General features: G+C 48.4%; 1 protein-coding gene across 8 annotated transcripts in view; it reads left to right on the top strand.

Annotated features, from left to right (window-relative positions):
• PLXNA4 (plexin A4) overlaps positions 1-20,160 on the top strand; it is a 611,173-nt gene that overhangs the window by 19,835 nt on the left and 571,178 nt on the right. For all 8 annotated transcript variants that reach the window (XM_064142725.1, XM_064142726.1, XM_064142728.1 and 5 more), the window contains exon 2: positions 18,765-20,028. In XM_064142725.1, coding sequence (XP_063998795.1) covers positions 18,850-20,028 — 1,179 coding nt within the window. In that variant the 5' untranslated portion in view covers positions 18,765-18,849. The remainder of the gene's footprint in view (positions 1-18,764; positions 20,029-20,160) is intronic.

Here is a 20,160-nt window from a genome sequence, read left to right as displayed (position 1 = left end):
TTTTCTCTAGTCAAAGCAAAAGATTTATAGACTTCAACTTTTGAAGCAAGGGCAAACTTCAGCCCAGCTTCCTGTCTGAGTGCATGCCTTGTGTCATTAAAACTCATCTGCAGCCACCCAGGCTTCCCCATCTGGCCCCAAGCTGCATGTCCCAGCCATGCAGGAGGCAGGACAAGGCACTGCCTGCTCCAGCCTCTTCTCCGAGTCTCCTGGGCATTGGGTCATAAAATCCCAGAAGGCCTTTGGCTGGAAGTGACCTTGAACTCTCATGCAGTGAGCAGGGACATCTTCCACTAGATGATGATGTGTTGTGTTAAAAGAGCTGTGACCAAATCACCAAAGAGCAGGAGTGCAAGGGGTACAGGCTTACAATTTTTTTCAAGGTTTTGAGACTTCTGCACCATTTGAAATGCAGCTTTGGGTTGCTGAGATGTGTGGGGAGAGAGCAACAAGTCCTGTTCTGGAGAGCAGGAAGAGTGCAGAGATGGAGGCAGTGGGAAAACGAGGACAGGCTTGCCTTCTGCAGTGCAGCTTTGATGGTGGCTCCTGGAGAGCACATAAGAAACAATCCTCTGTGGGTCTTACTCTTTCAGCACCTAGGCACCTGTTTTGTAGTGTTTCTTCAGGTCTTACAACCTGTGTCATCAAGACCCCCATTTCTAATGAGCAGGATTTTATGAACAGAGATGACCTTCCTATGCCCCCACATTAAAACTACCCCTCGTCTCAGACACAGGTGCCCTTAGACTGTGTGAGCAGAGATGAACAAAGCAGATGGTGGTTTGGATCTGGATTAAATTAGACTTTGGGGTGACATTTGGCTTGTAGCTGACTTTAAGCAAACAAGTAACTTTCCTCTGGGTAGTATGACCCAATAACCACTGGTTATTGCAAAAGCATAAAGTATCTTCTGCAGACAGAATGGGCTCGTGTGCTGCTTCTGCTGTTGAGTTGTCTCTGTAACACCTATCCTAACACAGCTAATGCCTTGTGATGATGGATCTGCAATTCTGAGGCTGTGCAAATGGCTAAAACAATTGCATCACCCTGCTTGTGGCTGCTCTATGGTGATTTGTTGGCTCGTTGATAGCACTCGGCAGGCGTTCGCACAAATGAAGGATCAGATCCTGCACCTCCAGCTTCCATCCGCATCTGAGTGTCTGAGGGAAGGTGTTTGTAGAAGGAGGTTTTGCCTTGTGCAGGTGTGCTTTGCAGCAGCAGTAATTAGCTTTCCACACAGTGCCATTGCTGACAGCAGCCTGACAGTGTCTCCTCTCGAGGTTTGTCAGTCTGGAGGATCACAAAATCACAGAATGTGGGGGTCGGAATGGACTTCTCTCATCCAACTCCTTGGTAAAGCAGGTGCACCCAGATGAGCTTCCTAGAATCATACGATCAACCAGGTTGGAGGAGACCTCCAACATCATCCAGTCCAACCTAGCACCCAGCCCTGGCCAGTCAACCAGACCATGGCACTAAGTGCCTCAGCCAGGCTTTGCTTCAACACCTCCTGGGATGGTGACTCCACCACCTCCCTGGGCAGCCCATTCCAATGCCAGTCACTCTCTCTGACAACAACTTCCTCCTAACATCCAGCCTAGACCTCCCCTGCCACAACTTGAGACTCTGTCCCCTTGTTCTGCTGCTGCTTGCCTGGCAGCAGAGCCCAACCCCACCTGGCTACAGCCTCCCTTCAGGTAGTTATAGACAGCAATGAGGTCTGCCCTGATCTTCCTCTTCTCCAGGCTGCACACCCCCAGCTCCCTCAGCCTCTCCTCACAGGGCTGTGCTCCAGGCCCCTCACCAGCTTTCGTGCCCTTCTCTGGCCATGTTCCAGTACCTCAACATCTCTTGAATTGAGGAGCCCAGAACTGGACACAGCACTCAAGGTGTGGCCTGTCCAGTGCTGAGTACAGGGAAAGAATAACCTCCCTTGTCCTGCTGGCCACACTGTTCCTGATGCAGGTCAGGATGCTGTTTGCTTTCCTTGCCACCTGGGCACACTGCTGGCTCATGTTCAGCTACTTGTCTACCGGTACCCCCAGGTCCCTTTCTGCCAGGTTGCACAGGAACACATGTCCAGGCATGCTTGGAACCTCTCCAGAGAAGGAGACTCCACAGCCTCTTTGGGCAGCCTGGTCCACAGGTTCAGCATCCTCACAGGAAAGAATTTTGTCTTTATATTCAAGTGAAGCCTCCTATGTTTCATTCTGTACCTGTTGCCCCTTTTCCTATCACTGGACATCACTGAAAATAGTCCACCCTTTAGATATTGATCAGTATTGAGAAGGTCCCCTCCCAGGCTGCTCTTCTCCATATTAAGCAGCCCCAGGTCTCTGAGCCTTTCCTCCTCACAGAGTTGCTTCAGTGACCTCAGCATCTCTGCTGGCTCTCTGCTGTACTCTCTCCAGTAGTTGCCTGTCCCTCTTGAACTGGGAAGTTCAGAAATGGAGAAAATACTCCAGGTGTGGTGTCACCAGGGCAGAGTAGGGGAGGAGGAGAACCTCCCTTGACCTGCTGGCCACACTCTTCTGCGTGCATCCCAGGAGAATGTTGGCCTTGTTGGTCACGAGGGCACATTGCTGGCTCGTGGTGAACCTGTTATCTACCAGCACTCCCAGATCCTTCCATGCAGAGCTGCTTTCCAGCAGGTCAGCCCCTCACCTGCAGTGAGGGGTTATTCCTCCCCAGGGGCAGAAACTCTTGCAGAAGCATAGCTGGAGCAGACACCTCCTCACTTCCTCTCCTTGGCTCTTCAGGCTGGGTGCTGGCAGCAGGACTCTATTGTGTCCTTTCAGGCCACTCTGGATGCATCCATGCAGACACTCAGCTGGACCGAACTATTTAAAGTAGCTTCAACAATGACACTGTAGTGTATAATGCACCTATTCTGCTGATGCTAGCAAAGTGCTGGTGGAGTGGATGGCTTTAGGACTGATGGGAATGTACTGCTCTGGAGACATTGGATGGGGGTCATGTTCCTAAAAGAGAAACCACAGGAGGTTCTCCAGGTGCTGCATGTGTGGCTTCACAGGATACTTAGAATCATAGAATCATAGAGTCAACCAGGTTGGAAGAGACCTCCAAGATTATCCGGTCCAACCTAGCACCCACTGTGGCACTGAGCTTGGCATTAAACCCATCTGCTGTGCATCTTAGCCACACTGACTCTGTGTAACCTTAGCCAAGTCTTCACCACCTTGGACCTCTCTTTCCCTGAGGTGCTTCTAGACTGAAACTCCTGGAATTAGAGATGTGCCCTTAGTAGGAAAATCTTGATTAGAGCTGCTGGCTGCTGATATTGAGGAGGAATTGGAAGGGTCTAGCATTGTCCTTTCTTAGGAAGATCTCCTGAAGATGCAACATAAGTCTGAAATAGTTCAGCAGCTACCTGCTCTTTTTTTGTTCTTGTCCTTACCTTTTTGGTTTGATTTCCATTTTCTAAGCTCTTGAGCAAAGGAAAAAAAAAATGTCTCTCCAGAAATTTAACCTTATGTAGCTGATTTGACCTCCAGATTTGTCAGCAGCTGGAAGAAATCCATCTCAAGGGAATTAGGAGACTCAAGGGTTGTGGGATCAATGCCCCATTCATGAGGAGAGGATGTTTCAGTGATTACAGAACTTGCAAATCTGCAGTTTGCCCACATTTCCCAGCCTCTGCTCACATCCCTTTCCTTAAATTGTCTCTGCCTGATTTTCTCCCCCTCCCCCACTTTCCTTTCCTTGTGTCAAAGGATCCTCCTCTTCCACTTTCAGACTGAGTTAATTAAGCTGAGTTGCAGCATAAATTCATCAGGGAGCACATATGAGTTGTCCTCAGCAGCAGTGCTTCAGCATTACAACAGCTTCCAACCAAGAAACGAGGGGAAAACCTACTTTGTCCCTTCATCCCTGATATTGAGCATGTTCTACTCCTCCTGTGGTGATAGCCCAAGCACTGGCTGATCCACCCTGGGAGCAGTGGGAAAGGCAAACATCTTTACTTGCAATGCACATATTATTAGATGCTATAACTTGGTTGGATTTAGCCACTTTGAAGCATGGTCAGAAGATCTTTGTGACAGAATGGGAAGACTCTCCCAATTATTACTACCTACTCCAAGCTATGAAAGGGTTTTCATTAAGACAGTGAGCAGAATATAACCAAGGTCAAGCACAGAGGAAAAAAAAAATCAGTAATATGCAAGAAACTTTTCTCCTAATTTAGTTCTCAAAATTGCCCAAACTATTCTGAATACAGCTTTCTACGGTGATGTTAGCCTGAGGCAGACACCAAACTGAGGAAATTGTCCCCTGAGTTCTTCAAGCCTGTCAAAGTAATGAGGACTTTAAAACTGAATCTTGGTAGAGAACATGTCAGACAACCTGAGCCATACGTGTTGCTGCTGATGCTGGCTGTAATTGTGCATGCACACACTGCCCTGCACCACGAGCACAGGAATTGGCATCATTTTGTACTAAAATAAATCTGGCTGTTTGCTGTACAGGAGAGATTTGTGCATCTCCTTGCAAATGCAGCCTTTGGTTGTGTCTACAACATCAGTTCGCTTCTAATCTTGCTGTTAACAAACAGTACAGGTGATTAGCATTCTACCTCTATTAGCACAATTCTGTCTCTTGTCCAGATCTGATCCTGTCTAGCTCTGCAACATCTTGAGGCTGTCAAGTATGATTTGGAGCTAGTTATCCCAGAATACAATCATTTTCCTTAGCAGAAATTTTATGATCATCAACTCTGTTTACCCAGTACTGCTAGGTGACCACTAAACCATGTCCCTCAGTGCCATATCTACATAGCTTCTAAATTCTTCCAGGGATAGAGACTTTACCACCTCCCTGGGGAGCCTGTTCCAATGTCTCACTACTCTTTCAGTAAAGAAGTTGTTCCTGATATCCAATTGTCTTGGGTTCAAATGCAAGTTCCCAGAGACTCTTATAAATTTGGTAGACCCAATGACAATTTATAGAATTTATAGAGTTTATTGAGTGCCCTCCCCTCCTCCCCCTCCTTTCCCCAAAAGACAGGGAGAGAGATAAAAGGTAGGGACACCCCAATAAATCAATCTCACTCGATTTGGAAGTTAAAAAAGGAAAAGTTTAACAATAACTTAGAAAAAGGGATTGGAGGTAGGGGAGTTTACAAAGGATAAGGAAGGGAAAACAGCAAAATACAAAACAGGGATGGATACAACCCGAGTGTGTGATGGTGTCTCTGCCTCGTGGCTGGTATGCAGTATCAGTGTGGGTGTGTGTGATCATGAACGCAGGTAAAGGAGAAACGAGCAAGAGAACGAGGAGCAGGAAGTGCTCCTCTTTTATACCGCAGGAAGTGGGGGGAGTGGGCTAACCATCACCTGGAGTGTGGCCCACCCCTGAGGAGGGGCCAAGACCCCTAGGGTCAGGTTCAGGGTCACTCCCCCAGGAGTGTTAACCCTATACACCAATTTACTGGTGGTGAATGGTGCCAAATCCAGTGGGCAGCTGTCACTAGTGGTGTTCCTCAAGGATCAGTGCTGGGCATAGTTCTGTTCAATATCTTCATTGATGATCTGGACCAGGAGATTGAGTCCAGCAACAGGAAGTTTGCAGATGACACCAAGCTAGGAGCAGATTTGGAGCTGTTGGAGGGTAGAAGAGCCCTGCAGAGGGACCTAGACTGGATGGGTGGGCAGAGGCCAATGGGATGAGATTGAACAAGGCCAAGTGCAGGGTTCTGCACTTTGGCCACAGCAAACTCAAGCAGCACTATAGGCTGGGGACAGAGTGGCTGGAGAGCAGCCAGGAAGAAAGAGACCTTGGGGTGATGGTAGAGAGTAGCTGAAAATGAGGCAGCAGTGTGCCCAGGTACCCAAGAGAGCCAATGGCATCCTGGCCTGGATCAGGAACAGTGTGGCCAGGAGGACAAGGGAGGTTATTCTTTCCCTGTACTCAGCACTGGACAGGCCACACCTTGAGTGCTGTGTCCAGTTCTGGGCTCCTCAATTCAAGAGAGATGTTGAGGTGCTGGAAGGTGTCCAGAGAAGGGCAATGAAGCTGGTGAGGGGCCTGGAGCACAGCCCTGTGAGGAGAGGCTGAGGGAGCTGGGGGTGTGCAGCCTGCAGAAGAGGAGGCTCAGGGTAGAGCTCATTGCTGTCAGCAACTCCCTGAAGGGAGGCTGTAGCCAGGTGGGGTTGGGCTCTTCTGCCAGGCAAGCAGCAACAGAACAAAGGGACACAGTCTCAAGTTGTGGCAGGGGAGGTCTAGGCTGGATGTTAGGAGGAAGTTGTTGTCAGAGAGAGTGATTGGCATTGGAATGGGCTGCCCAGGGAGGTGGTGGAGTCTCTGTGGCTGGAGGTGTTGAAGCAAAGCCTGGCTGAGGCACTTAGTGCCATGGTCTGGTTGATTGTTTAGGGCTGGGTGCTAGGTTGGACTGGATGAGCTTGGAGTTCTTCTCCAACCTGCTTGATTCTATGATTCTATGATTCTGTGATTCTATGATTCTGTGATCTTGGGTGTTCATTTCTCAGGAGGAATCTCCTGAACACAGCATCTGTATTGAGCGCTGCTTTGTTTTGAACTTGATAAAAAGTATTTTTATGCCAGAATGATTAAGAGCATTTTAATGCAGTTTGTGTTATAAGGAAGAGATTGTGCTCTGCAGCATCTCATATCTGCAGAAGATTTCTGACATTTGAGGTTGCTGAACTTTGGGGCAGATTTATGGACTTGTCAGCCTTATGACATCTCTTACAGATCTCAAGCTTATGAAGTCAGTAGAAGTGATCAGTTCAGCTAACATGTGCAAGTTATGAACTAACCAAATTGGGATCTAATTGCCCCAGGTGCTACAGAATCATGGAAAAATCCTGTCCCTCATCTGACCTGCGCAAGGGCTGCCAGAGGCCAGTTGCTGGAAAAGCTGTTATGTAAAAGGCAGTTCTAAAATACATGGCATGTGTCTGCCCAGGAGGTTCCTGGGTTCAGCAAGACTCACCTAGAAACACTTAGGAATTTGGCCAGAATTAGTCATTGCAGAAAAGAATAAAACAAGGACAGGTCTAACATTTTTTTTCCCTCCATAATACAGTTGTCACTGTAAAAAACATGATGGCTGCAGTGAACTGAAGCTTTCTTTTAGGTTTGGGAGAGCAAATGCCAGTCAGCACTACTCCTTCCTGCTGGTAGTGATAATGAGTGTGTTGGACTCCAGATCTGGCTATGATAGGAGGTGATAGGTCCAGCCTTCCCTGGTTTATGGGACTGTGCTTGCTCATCTACTCTCTTTAGCCACTCATGTGGGAAGCTGGAAATGAATGATTTGCTGTGTCAGGTCTTTTTGCTGGCCTCATCCCTGGCTAGTGCTTGCTGCTCCAGAACACGTTGAATATCTACCATAAATGAAAAGAGGAAGTTTTATGCTGAATAAAGCAAAAAGGGAGACTTTGTTCTTGCCTCTGCTGCAAACCCTGCATCACTGAACTCATCACACCTCTACCTGTCTCTTTCCTCCTTGCGATATGGTTTTGTTAACAGCATTTTCTTTACGTTCCCACTCCTGCTGTGTGCTCAGCCTGCTTCTGACTGCAAAGGTTGATGCAGCTCCAGGATTGCTGGTCCTTACTCTTGAAGATTCTGGGCGTACACAGCTGTGCTTGCACTAATCACATTGGGCTGGCCTGTTGCAGGCTCTTCATAAAGAATCACAGAATGGTTTGGGCTGGAAGGGACCTTTAAGGATCACCTATTCTGACACCTCTGCAGTAAGTGAGGACATCTTTAATTGGATTAGGTTGCTTGGAACTTGGTACACCCTGATTTGGACCATTTCCAGGGATGGTGCATCTACCACCTCTCTGGGAACCTGGGCCAGTGTCTTGCTACCCTCATCATAAACAAATGTCTTCTTTAGGTCTAATCTGAGTCACCCTTCTTTTAGTTTAAACTCATCACCCCTTGTCCTGCCACAACAAAAGTTGACCTGCTCAAAAGTCTGTCCCTATCTCTTTTATAGGCCTCTTTTAAAGAGGCCACAAGAAGGTCTCCCTGAATTCTTCTCAAGGCTAAAAAGCCCAAACTCTCTTTTCATCATGGCAGAGGACTTGCAGCCCTTGCATCTTTCTTGTGGCCTTCTCTGGACCCACTCCTCCAGGTCCTTGTCTCTCCTGTGATGGGGACTCCAGAGCTGGACCAAACACTGCAGGTGGAGTCTCAGTGAAGCAGAGGGGCAGAATCTCCTCCCTTCACCTGCTACCCACACTGCTGGGAATGTAACCCAGGACACAGTTTGGTCTGGACTGTGAGAGCACATTGCTGATCCATGTCCAGCTCTTCACCCCGTATCATCTCCAAGTCCTTCACCACTTGGCTGCTGTCTATCTTATCATCCTCTAGCCTCCATTGCCAAGATCCAGGTGCTGGACCTTGCAGAACCTCAGGAGGTTTAACTTCTCATGCTCTCTGAACCATCAAGCACCAGTTACTTGTAACTCAAGCTCATCTAGTAAGCAGATAGGCTGATCCTACAGAGCAAATCCACCAGCTCTACACCCCTCTGAAGCACTGTATTCCTCATCCTGATATCATCTGAGGGAGCTGGAGGTATTTGGTCTGGAGAAGAGGAGGCTCAGGGGTGACCTCATTGCTGTCTACAACTGCCCAAAGGGAGGCTGTAGGCAGGTGGGGTTGGGCTCTTCTCCCAGGCAACCAGCAACAGAACAAGGGGACACAGTCTCAAGTTGTACTGGGGGGAGGTCTAGGCTGGATGTTAGGAGGAAGTTGTTGGCAGAGAGAGTGATTGGCATTGGAATGGGCTGCCCAGGGAGGTGGTGGAGTCGCTGTGTCTGGAGGTGTTGAAGCCAAGCCTGGCTGAGGCACTTAGTGCCATGGTCTGGTTAATTGGCCAGGGCTGGGTGCTAGGTTGGACTGGATGATCTTGGAGGTCTCTTCCAACCTGGTTGATTCTGTATTTCTATGACAGATGTAGTGCTGAGAGACATGGTTTACTGGTGACCTGGCAGTGAGGGCTTAATGGCTGAGGTCAATGACCTTAAAGGTCTTTTCCAACCAAAATGATTCTATGAGACACTTTGTAGTGAGGAGAACAAAGTTCCTGAATTGTACAATGGCTTTGATGGGGATGAAAATGAAATAGAAGCCAACCTGGCACTCTGACATTTGGTGATGCTTCACTTTTCTCAGTTCTTTGGACCTATATGGTCTCAGAGAAAGCTTTCTCAAGGTAGGGTCAACAAAGTTAAGCACATTTGTGGCATGGTTTACCTCAAATCACTGACCTTGTGTGTTCTTGCTACAATAGTTTGCTTGTCTGAGGATTCACATTTCCTCTATTACTGTGATGAGGAATAATTTTAATAGATTTATCCTCAGAATCCTTCCAGCAGACTTGGAAATGCCTGAGTCATGGAGGGTGGCACTTAGTCATGGAGTTCACTTACGAGTCTGCTCCAGAAAAGAGAGTTTAAATCTAGTCTCTGGATTTGTAGGTTATTGCCATGACCTCAAAACTCCATTCTTCTGTCTGTGGCACTGAATATTTGTGTTCTTTCCTTTGAGCCTCTTTGCAGGCAATTCCTGGAGGAAATGAGAAGCCATTACCAAATTGTCTGCTCTCCCTCCCAAGCTCAAAGGAGCACAACTCTGACCTGCTTTTGCTGATAGGAAACCAGGTCTGAAATGCAGGCAGAGACATCATCAACGAGCAATTTGATGACACAGGGGAACTGAGCAAAGAAAGAAGAAATTCCTACTCAGAACGAGTGTTAATCCCATTCCTTAATTTGCTTCTGGCAGATCAGAGACTCATTAAGGTTGGAAAAGTCCTGTAAGGTCATCAAGTCCCACTGTCAGTCCACCACCACCATGCTCACTAAACCATGTCTCCAGAGCACTCTATCTACTTCTCTTTTAGAACACTCCCACGGTGGCACGGCACAGCCACCCAGCCCAGCCCCAGGGACAGTTCTGTGATGCTGTGGCCTTGTAGAGAGGTTGGTGCTGGCCTCTTCTCACAGGTGATTAGTGCTAGAGCAAGAGGGAATGGCCTCAAACTGCAACAGTCTGGTTTTAGACTGGGCACAAGGAAAATTTTACTCACAGAAGGAGTAGTCAGATGTTGAAATGGGCTGCCCAGGGAGGTGGTTGACTCACCAGCTCTGCATGTGTTTAAAGGTCGTTTAGATGTGGTGCTTGGGGGTATGGTTTAGGGGTGAGCTTTGTAGAGCAGTGTTATTGGCTGGACTCGGTGATCCCAAGGGTCTTTGCCAGCCTGACTGAGTCTGTGTGTATGATGACTCCAGCACCTTTCTCAGCAGCCTGTTCCAATGCCTGACTACTCTTTCTGCAAAGAAATTTTCCTAATACCCAAAGTAAACCTCCCCTGGTGCAACTTGTGGCCATTTATGCTTATTCTATTGCTAGTTCCTTGGAGGACAAGAAGAGCACCCACCTCGCTCCAACCTCCCTTCAGGAAATTCAGGAGATTGAGAAGGTCTCAGTTTCCTCAGCTGCCTTTCACAGGATTTGTTCTGTAGACCCTTCACCAGCTTTGTTGCCCTTCCCTGTGCTCACTCAAGCACCAATATGTCCTTCTTGTAGTTCATGGCCCAAAACTGAACCTGGTATTTGAGGTGCTGCATACAGGGGCATGATCCCTGCCCTGGTCCTGCTGGTCACACTCTTGCTGATCCAAGCCAAGATGCTGTTGGCCTTCTTGGCCACCTGAACACACTGGTAACAAGGTGATAGACACCATCTGAGTGCCTAAACAGAATCATCTGTGTGAGGAGGGAAGGCCACGTTGTCCTGCCTTGCAAGTAAAGCACTCTTGAAAGTAATTTCTTTATTTGGGACAAGCTGCAGCTTGAGCCAGGATCTCTTCACTAGCTCAAGCTCCAAGGAAAAGATGGTCTGGCATGCCCTCAGACAGGTACTTGCCTTCAGCTTCCATTAGGTGTGAACAGGTTGGAAGCTTAGGGAGAAAGGATTTACCTGAAGTTAGGAGATGGTCTTTGTTGGGAGAGCTGTTGGCAGTGTCTCTGTGTGATTTTTTTCCTCACCATGTAGACTCTTAAAGAAAAGCTTCTATCCATGATAATCAAAGTTTATTAAAGGAAGCCAGGGAGAAAAAAACAGCTTTAGCTGAGATTAAAGGGAGTGTGTAGCTGCATTTGGTGCTGAATTGCTGTGTGCTGGCTCTGTCACACGGCGTCTGCCTCATCAGCATCTGTGCTTGGCTTCCCATATCCTGGGAAATAAATAGCCCTGCCTGAGTGGAGCAGCAGTAAACAGAGGAACGTGCTGCCTGATTAATGCTGGGCTTCATTAACCACCCAGCTCATGCCATTGGCACTCCCCAGGAGCCCTGGGTGCTGTTGGCTTCATTCTAGTCAGATGCTGCCTGATGGAGAACTTGCTGAGGTTATCCTACCAGCCAGCAAGACCCTGGGTCTGTGTCAGACCCACTCTGCAGGAGAAGGTGGTCGGTTTTCTTCCCCTTCCTTGTGCTGTTTATAAGCACATTTTGGTCCTGGTCTAGATTTTAACAAGTACTTTTGCTGAGGTACTGTCTGAAGCTGGGTTGACAGTTGGGTGAGTTTGCTTTCATGGCTCTCTGCAGCTAGGTTGCCATGTGTGACTCCTCTTGGTGCTGGCCTCGCACTGTACCTGCTGCCAATATGCATTCGTGGCAGAGGACTTGACAATGTGTGTCTGCCACCTTTGATGGCAAGAGGGCTGTGTGTGTGTGCCAAACAGGGAGAAGCTGTTGTCTCCCATGTTCACCCAGTGACGTGTTCCTTTCAGGAGCTGCCATTGCACTGGGATGGATTTGTGCCAGTCTCTGGTACAAGGCCATGGCCATGAGTTTTGTGAGATCAAAACTGAATGCCCTAGATCTCTCTTTCTCCTCTCCCTGTACTTTCAGCCACAGCACATGCTTCTTGACTTTATCCCCTTGAAACCTGATGTATTTTGAGGATGTATTCACCATTCCCTTCTCTCCTCCCATCTAATAACAACCACCAGCTGAGGTAAAAGAAGTTAGAAAAGTTTCTTCTGCCAAGATGATATTCTTTTCATCCAAACTTTCCTTGTCCAGGGTCCCATCTGGGTTGCATTTTGCAGAGTCTTCCAGAGAAGGGCCACAGGGATGATCAGAGGGCTGGAGCAGCTCTGCTATGAGGACAGACTGAAGGAGTTGAGGTTGTTCAGTCTGGAGAAGGGGAGGCTCCCAGGTGACCTTCTTGTGTCCTTCCAGGATCTGAAGGGGGCCTACAAAAAAGCTGGGGAGAGACTTTTTAGGCTACCAGGTAGTGACAGGACTGGGGGGAATGGAGAAAAGCTGGAGCTGGGTAGGTTCAGACTGGACATGAGGAGGAAGTTGTTGAGCATGAGAGTGGAGAGAGGCTGGAATGGGTTGTCCAGGGAGGTGGTTGAGGCCCCATGGCTGGAGGTGTTTAAGGCCAGGCTGGCTGAGGCTGTGTGCAGCCTTCTCTAGGGTAGGGTGTCCCTTGGCATGGCAGGGAGGTTGGCAGTGGCTGCTCCTTGGGGTCCCTTCCAACCCTGACTGATTCTATGATTCTATGAAATTGTGTCCTTAAGAGTGCTGAGGAGAACCAAGCTGCATCTTCCAGCTCCACTGGTCTCTGACTTCTGCTGGAAATGGTCCATAACAGTAAAAACATAACCACATCCCAGAGTGGCATCAGAACATGCTGCTCTTCAGGAGGAAACCAGTCCTTTAACCAAATTGTGCCAATTCAAGGGGTATTATGGAGAAAGTGTTATCTGCATATAGTTGAGAGGCTAATTCCACAGGAAGAGGCTGATGGAAGCCCTTATGTGGGAGCTGACTCTGAGACCTTTTTCCGATCATGGATAAAAGCCTCTCTGAAACAGCTGTATTTGTGAAAAAGCTTTCTCTGCTTCAATTTCTTGTCCAGATTAAGTTCAACCTATTGTAGCTCAAATGTTGAAAAAACAGCATGATATCTGGCTTAGGATTTTCTCCATGACATGCAGCTTGTGTAGCACCCCTGCGTAACCCTGGTCAGAGAAGGATGTGGGTAGTGTCTTTGCTTTTTTATTCTTTTGGGTTTTTTCATATGCTGTAGAGTGATGAAGAGACTCCACCAGCAGTTCCAGTCTTGAGGAGAATCTTAGAACCAACCAGGTTGGAAAAGACCTCCAACATCATCCAGGCCAACCTAGCACCCAGCCCTATCCAATCAACCAGACCATGGCACTAAGTGCCTCAGCCAGGCTTTGCTTCAACACCTCCAGGGACAGCGACTCCATCACCCTGCACAGCCTATTCCAATGCCAGTCACTCTCTCTGGCAACAATTACCTGAGGGGTGGTTGTAGCCAGGAGGAGGTTGCTCTCTTCTCTCAGGTGGCCAGCACCAGAACGAGAGGACACAGCCTCAGGCTGCGCCAGGAGAGATTTAGGCTGGAGGTGAGGAGAAAGTTCTTCACTGAGAGAGTCATTGGACACTGGAATGGGCTGCCCGGGGAGGTGGTGGAGTCGCCGTCCCTGGAGCTGTTCAAGGCAGGATTGGACGTGGCACTTGGTGCCATGGTCTGGCCTTGAGCTCTGTGGTAAAGGGTTGGACTTGATGATCTGCGAGGTCTCTTCCAACCCTGATGATACTGTGATACTGTAACTTCCTCCCAGCCTAGACCTCCCTCAGCACAATTTGAGACTGTGTCCCCTTGTTCTGTTGCTGGGTGCCTGGCAGAAGAGCCCAGCCCCACCTGGCTACAGCCTCCCTTCAGGGATGTTGATGATCATCCAGTCCAACATCATTATGACCTGTGGCATCCTCTCAGTACCACCACCCCATGTGAAGTGCAGAGCAGAGAGGGCAACAGTTGCAGAAAGAAGGATGGCTTTCTTCCACTGGAATAGGTTGCCCAAGGAGGTGGTGGAGTCACCATCCCTGGAGGTCAGCTTCACGAAACTTGTGGGCATGGCACTTCAGGACATAGTTTAATAGTCTTGGTGGTTGTAGACTGAAGGTTGAACTCAATGATATTAAAGGTCTCTTGCAAGCAAAGCTATTAGATGATTCTAGGATTTGAAGATTCTTTCCCTACAGATCCTCAGAGCTGTAGAGGCTGTGTGACCTTCCTAGAAATCTTGAACATGCTGGTAAAAAGGCTGTTGTGGCAGGAGCCACGTGGAAGTGGGACAGTCTGGCCCCATCATGGAGCCCTGTATGATGGGTCACGGCATCACTGCTGGCCACGACTCTGTAGGGGAAAGGCAAGGGAACCTGGTCATTGTGGGAAGGTGGTTTGAGTTTAATTTGGAAATACCCAGCTCAGATGCTAAGCCCAGATCTCCCCTCCTGCTCACTGTGGCCTTTTGTTTATTTGCTTTTTACTTATGATATAATTACTCATGCAGCCCAAGAAGCCTGGGAGAGTGGGAATGGCGTTTGCACTGCACTGTTTGTCTTAGCTGCTGGTCAGACATGGGTAATAAGACATCCACAGCCCCCTTCTCCTTGGTGCATCCTCTAAGGGGGAGTACAAACTATTCTGCAAGCTGCACAACCAGCCCTCCTTCCCCTTTGCCCTCTGCTTTTATTTATCAATTAAGACAAATCATAATTTATGGCCTTTAGAGGCTTGAATACTGATTGAGACTCCAGGACAGAGGGTGCAGGGCAAACGACATGAGCAGATGGGAGAGAAGGAGTGAGTGTCAGCAGTGCACAGAGAGAAAATTCTGCTCCTAGGGTCACTCAGATGGCTGGTGAAAGATGGCAAGATAGCCTCAGGCTCCTGCTCTCCCTGCTTTGTCCCAGAAGGCTGCTGCTGTGCTTGCTTGGTGGCTGTCAGTGCTGGCAGACTACTGGGGCTCTTTCCTCTGCAGGTGAACATTTTCCCCCACAAGGTTCACTATTTTTGAAGCATTGCTGTGTGCTGCAGAAGAGGCTGCTCATCCAGCCTTCCTGTAATCTCTCACTGGAATCTTTCTGATTTCCAGACCACATTTGCTGTCTTTGCTTGGAAGAAGGTCCCCCTCATGATCCCTGTCATCTGCAAGTGATGTTCTCACCTCAAAGACAATCATGATGTCACATCTAGAGCATATCTCCTCTTGTCCTGTGATTGCCCCTTATTTTAATGGGCAGATTACCTCCTGTTGTTGCAGCTCTGCTCTTGGGTGTTGTGATGACCTTTGAGCAGATGGCTCCTGCTGCATAAGGGGAGCCATTTGTTACCTCTTCAGTCTCTGGGTCACAGCAGTTCTCATTTCCCTGTGCTGCAGATGTGCTGACTCTGCAGGGCTAAGAGAAGAAAAATCCAGGGGTAAAATATAGGTAGTAAAATGCAGGGGCAAAACAAGTACTAAAAAGTACTTGAAAAGACTAATTTCTTCCTAGCTCTATCTAGTGCCCAATCAAAGCAGTGTCAGTTAGAAATACGATTCATAGCTCATAAGTGACGCGAGGCAGCCTTCAGGGTCACCACGTGATGTTTCTTAACACAGGACTCAAAGAGTGACATCTTTCCTCTCCTGCTGCTCTCTCAAGGCTGGCCTCTTTCAAAAGAGGAATGGTTGTGTGGGAGAGCTCATCCCATCGCTGCTCTATCTATCATAATAAAGGTTATTAAAAGCCTACGTGACCAGCCTGCGTATCCCTGTGGAGCGAATCCTCTCCTGCTCACAAGACAGTCCTGCCAACTCTGCACTATAAGCTTGGTTTTATTAAATATTTGCTTGACCAGAAAGGCAAAGCAGAACAGAGTAAACATGCTTAAAGCAAATGTGAAATGACCTTTGTCCGTCAGCTACCCTATGCCTGCGGCTGCTGCGGGAGGGAAGGCAGTGAGAGGTAACAGCTTTGGAATTTTGGCTACTGTGGGAGTTCTGAAATGTTTGGGGTGACAGAGAAGTGGCGGGTGTTCTAAAAGCCAAGTCTTAGCTTTTTTGTTATCAGACCTAATTAGTCTAGTCTACAGGTCAGAAGAAAATAGGATTTATTCTTCTTATTTCTTGAAGTTCTTTACAATGAGGGTGGTGGAGTACTGGAGCAGGTTGCCCAGGGAGGCAGTGCAAGCCTCATCCCTGGAGACGTTCAAGGTCAGGCTTGATGGGGCAGTGAGCAACTTGATCTAGTTAAAGATGCCCCCCAGTACTGCAGGGCAGTTGGAAGAGATGACCTTTAAAGGTCCCTTCCAACTCAAACCATTCCATAATTCTATGAAACAGTTCAGTTCCACTGGAGTTAGCAGGTTTCAAAAAGCTGTGAATGCAGACCTGTGTCACTGCCACACCTTCCTGCCTGCTGGCATCTGTGAATGGTGATTAATTTCCTCAACTCCTGTATGTGCAGGCTGGCTGTCAGCGCCTTTGCTCAGCTGCTTACACCCCTGATTTCAGCAAAGACACTCTGTGAGGGGGGTGATAGGACCTAGGAGTCATGGTAGACAAGTTTGCTGTGAGCCAGCAATGTGGCCTTATGGCCAAGAGGGCCACTGGTATCCTGTCGTGCATTAAGGAGAACAGGTTAAGGAGCAGGTTGAGGGAGATACTCCTCCCCTGCTAAGCTGCCCTAGTGAGCCCACATCTGTTGTGTCCAGTTCTGGGCTGACCAGGTCAAGAGAAACAAAGAACTACTGGAGAGAGTCCAACAGAGGCTACAAAGATGTTGGGGGACTGGAGGAGGAGGACTGTCTCACCACTGTCATGGTGAAGAACGTAGAATCAGTCAGGGTTGGAAGGGACCACAAGGATCAGCCATTTCCAACCCCCCTGCCATGGGCAGGGACACCCTACCCTAGATCATCCTGGTCAGAGCCTCATCCAGCCTGGCCTTAAACTCCTCTAGGGATGTGGCCTCAACTATCTCCCTGGACAACCCATTCCAGCCTCTCAACACTCTCATGCTGAACAACTTCCCCCTCATGTCCAGTCTGAACCTACCCATCTCCTGCTTTGCTCCATTCCCCCTAGTCCTGTCACTACCTGGTAGCATAAAAAGTCCCTCCCCAGCTTTTTTGTAGGTCCCCTTCAGATACTGAAAGGCCACAAACAAAAAGAGCAGCCTGGGAAAGCATCTTCTCAGTGCTGATTAATAGCTAAAGGGCAGAGAGGCGAGAGGATGGGACCAGGCTCTATTCAGTGGTTCCCAGTGATAATACAAGAGGCAGTGGTCACAAACTGGAACACTGAAAATTCTGTATGAACACGAGGGAAAACTTTCCTGTGAGGGTGTCAAGAGCCCTGGGACAGGCTGTGCAGAGACATTGTGGATTCTCCTTCTCTGGAGACTTTCAAAACCCTGGGCTTGATCCTATGCAACCTGCTCTAGGTGACCCTGCTTTAGCAGGGAGGGTAGGACTAAATAACCTCCCCAAGTCTCTTCCAACCCTCACCATTCTGTGGTTTTGTGGGCTGGATGTTAAGAAGGGATGGAGGGAGAAAGGACTTGTGTGCCTCAGTCTGACCACCAGTAATAAAGGTTGTATAATCAGCACTCATCAAGGACTGTGGCTTGTGAGACCTGGGACAGTGGGACTCCATCTCCCACCTGCACAGTGCGGCTAGAAAGGGCCAAATTTGTTCTTGGTGCAGAAACAGCCATGAACCAGTGACTAGATTAATGTGTTGAGTAGGTTATATGTGTTTCTGTGGCATGAGAATGGGGCTTGATGGCATACTTAACAAATGACAAAAGCTGTTTGAACCCCACACTGCTCCCACCACCCTGGCTAAAACCTGTGAGAGTGAGAGACTGTGCAAGGAAGCTCTCTTCTCTCTCCTTAGAAAGTTGATTGGATAGGGCTGGGTGCTAGGTTGGACTGGATGATCTTGGAGGTCTCTTCCAACCTGGTTGGTTCTATGATTCTAAGTCACCAGGCTGATCCTTGGGTTGTTGGTTTTCTTACTTCATGGGCCTTTTATTTAGACAGCTCCTTTCTCAGTCATCTGAGAGGTCCAGAGCAGCTTTATCACTTTTAGACGTTGTTTTCATGGTTGTGCAGTGGGTGGAGAGCGATCTGGTGATGAGAGCCCAGAGAAGGGAGGAGACCTGGTGCTCAGTTTGCTCCACACTTGGCTGCTTGCCCTGTGTGGATGTGGCTGTGGAGGCTGGCACACCATAACTCCTACATCTGTACTTCAAGCTGGACTGGCATGTGGCAGCTTTGATCTGGAAGCCAGAGAGAGGCTGTTCAAACAGACCCATTCTGGACTGAGGTTTCCCAGAAAGGATGTTAATGTCAGACCAGAACGGGTTTCTTCCTGGCAAACTTCAAGGCTTGCAAAAGAGCTCAGCATCCATCTGGACCTGTCCCTGTAGGCTGGTCCCTGACCTTCTCTAGGCTTCAGACCCTCATCCAGAAGAGTAGGATAATAATCCTTCTCCAGCCCTGTCTCCTTAGATAGCAAACACACCACTGGGTAAAAATTGGCACTGCAGACAGCAGTGCTGCTTGATGTTTCTACCATTAGCCTTCTGCTCTGCCATGGCTTCCAGGGGATTTTAATGTTGCACCATGGGACACATATGTGGAACGGGGAGTGAAAGGGTGGTGGTTTATTTTTCAGCTATAGGAGTGCTGCTCTTTCTACCAACATCTTTTCTTTCAGGAGGGCTCCCTTTGTGGTGGTTTCAAGTGGAGAGCTCAGAGACGAGAAAGAGAGGATTAGCAATTAAATACACTCTGATGATGGCACGGTTGGGAGGGAGGGAGGAGGAAGGAATACTCCATAGTAATGTACTTTTTGTTTTCTTTTCTCTTTGCTTGTAGGACAAAATCTGCCAGGGAATTGGTATTTTGAAGACTCTTGCAGCTTTTAATCCTCGTTCCCTTGGGAATACAAACCTTTCTAATCATGTCACCAGCCATGTGGAAATGGACTTGTCTGGTTTCTCACCTCCTGCTATCCACCACAGTGTCGCCTCTTAGTAGGCAACAGCCACTCCATCCAAAGAGGCCCTTCGTCACGTTCACTGGAGACCATGCAGAGGGAAACTTCAACCACTTGGTTGTTGATGAAAGAACTGGCCACATTTACTTGGGGGCTGTCAACAGGATCTACAAACTCTCCAGTGACCTGAAGGTCCTGGTGACTCACCAGACTGGTCCTGATGAAGATAATCCCAAGTGTTATCCTCCCAGGATAGTCCAAACCTGCAATGAACCCTTGACACCCACTAACAACATAAACAAAATGCTCCTCATAGACTACAAGGAGAATCGATTGATAGCCTGTGGGAGTCTTTACCAGGGTATTTGCAAGCTTTTGAGGCTTGACGACCTCTTCAAGCTGGGAGAGCCCTTCCACAAGAAGGAGCATTATCTCTCTGGAGTGAATGAGAGTGGCTCTGTTTTTGGAGTAATTGTTTCTTACAGCAACATGGATGACAAATTGTTCATTGCCACTGCTGTGGATGGCAAACCTGAGTATTTCCCTACTATTTCCAGCAGAAAGCTCACCAAGAACTCTGAGGCAGATGGGATGTTTGCATATGTCTTTCATGATGAGTTTGTGGCCTCTATGATCAAGATCCCCTCAGATACCTTTACCATCATCCCTGACTTTGATATTTACTACATCTATGGTTTCAGCAGTGGTAACTTTGTTTATTTCCTGACTCTGCAGCCTGAGATGATCTCACCACCTGGCTCCACCACAAAGGAGCAAGTTTATACCTCCAAGCTGGTCCGGCTTTGTAAGGAGGACACAGCCTTCAACTCCTACGTTGAGGTGCCCATTGGCTGTGAAAAGAACGGGGTGGAATACAGGTTGCTGCAGGCAGCCTACTTGTCTAAGGCTGGAGCTATCTTAGCCAAGTCTTTGGAAGTTGGTCCTGAGGATGATATCCTCTTCACAGTCTTCTCCAAGGGGCAGAAAAGGAAGATGAAGTCCTTGGATGAATCTGCTCTTTGCATTTTTGTCCTGAAAGAGATCAACGATCGCATCAAGGACAGGCTGCAGTCCTGCTACAGGGGAGAGGGGACATTAGATCTGGCCTGGCTCAAAGTCAAGGACATTCCCTGTAGCAGTGCGGTAAGTGAAAACCCAAAGCACCCAACCTTAACTTCCTCATGTGCCCACAGGTCTTAGAATGTGGTCCAACAGTTCTTCTTAAAAGGAACTGAGACTGCCTCTTCCCCACCCTGCCTGCAGCTCATCTCCCCA

Source organism: Pogoniulus pusillus, chromosome 4 (assembly GCF_015220805.1).
Source record: "Pogoniulus pusillus isolate bPogPus1 chromosome 4, bPogPus1.pri, whole genome shotgun sequence".
Taxonomy (NCBI): domain Eukaryota; kingdom Metazoa; phylum Chordata; class Aves; order Piciformes; family Lybiidae; genus Pogoniulus; species Pogoniulus pusillus.
Note: the sequence above shows the minus strand (reverse complement) of the source record. Positions and strands in the feature narration are given on the sequence as shown.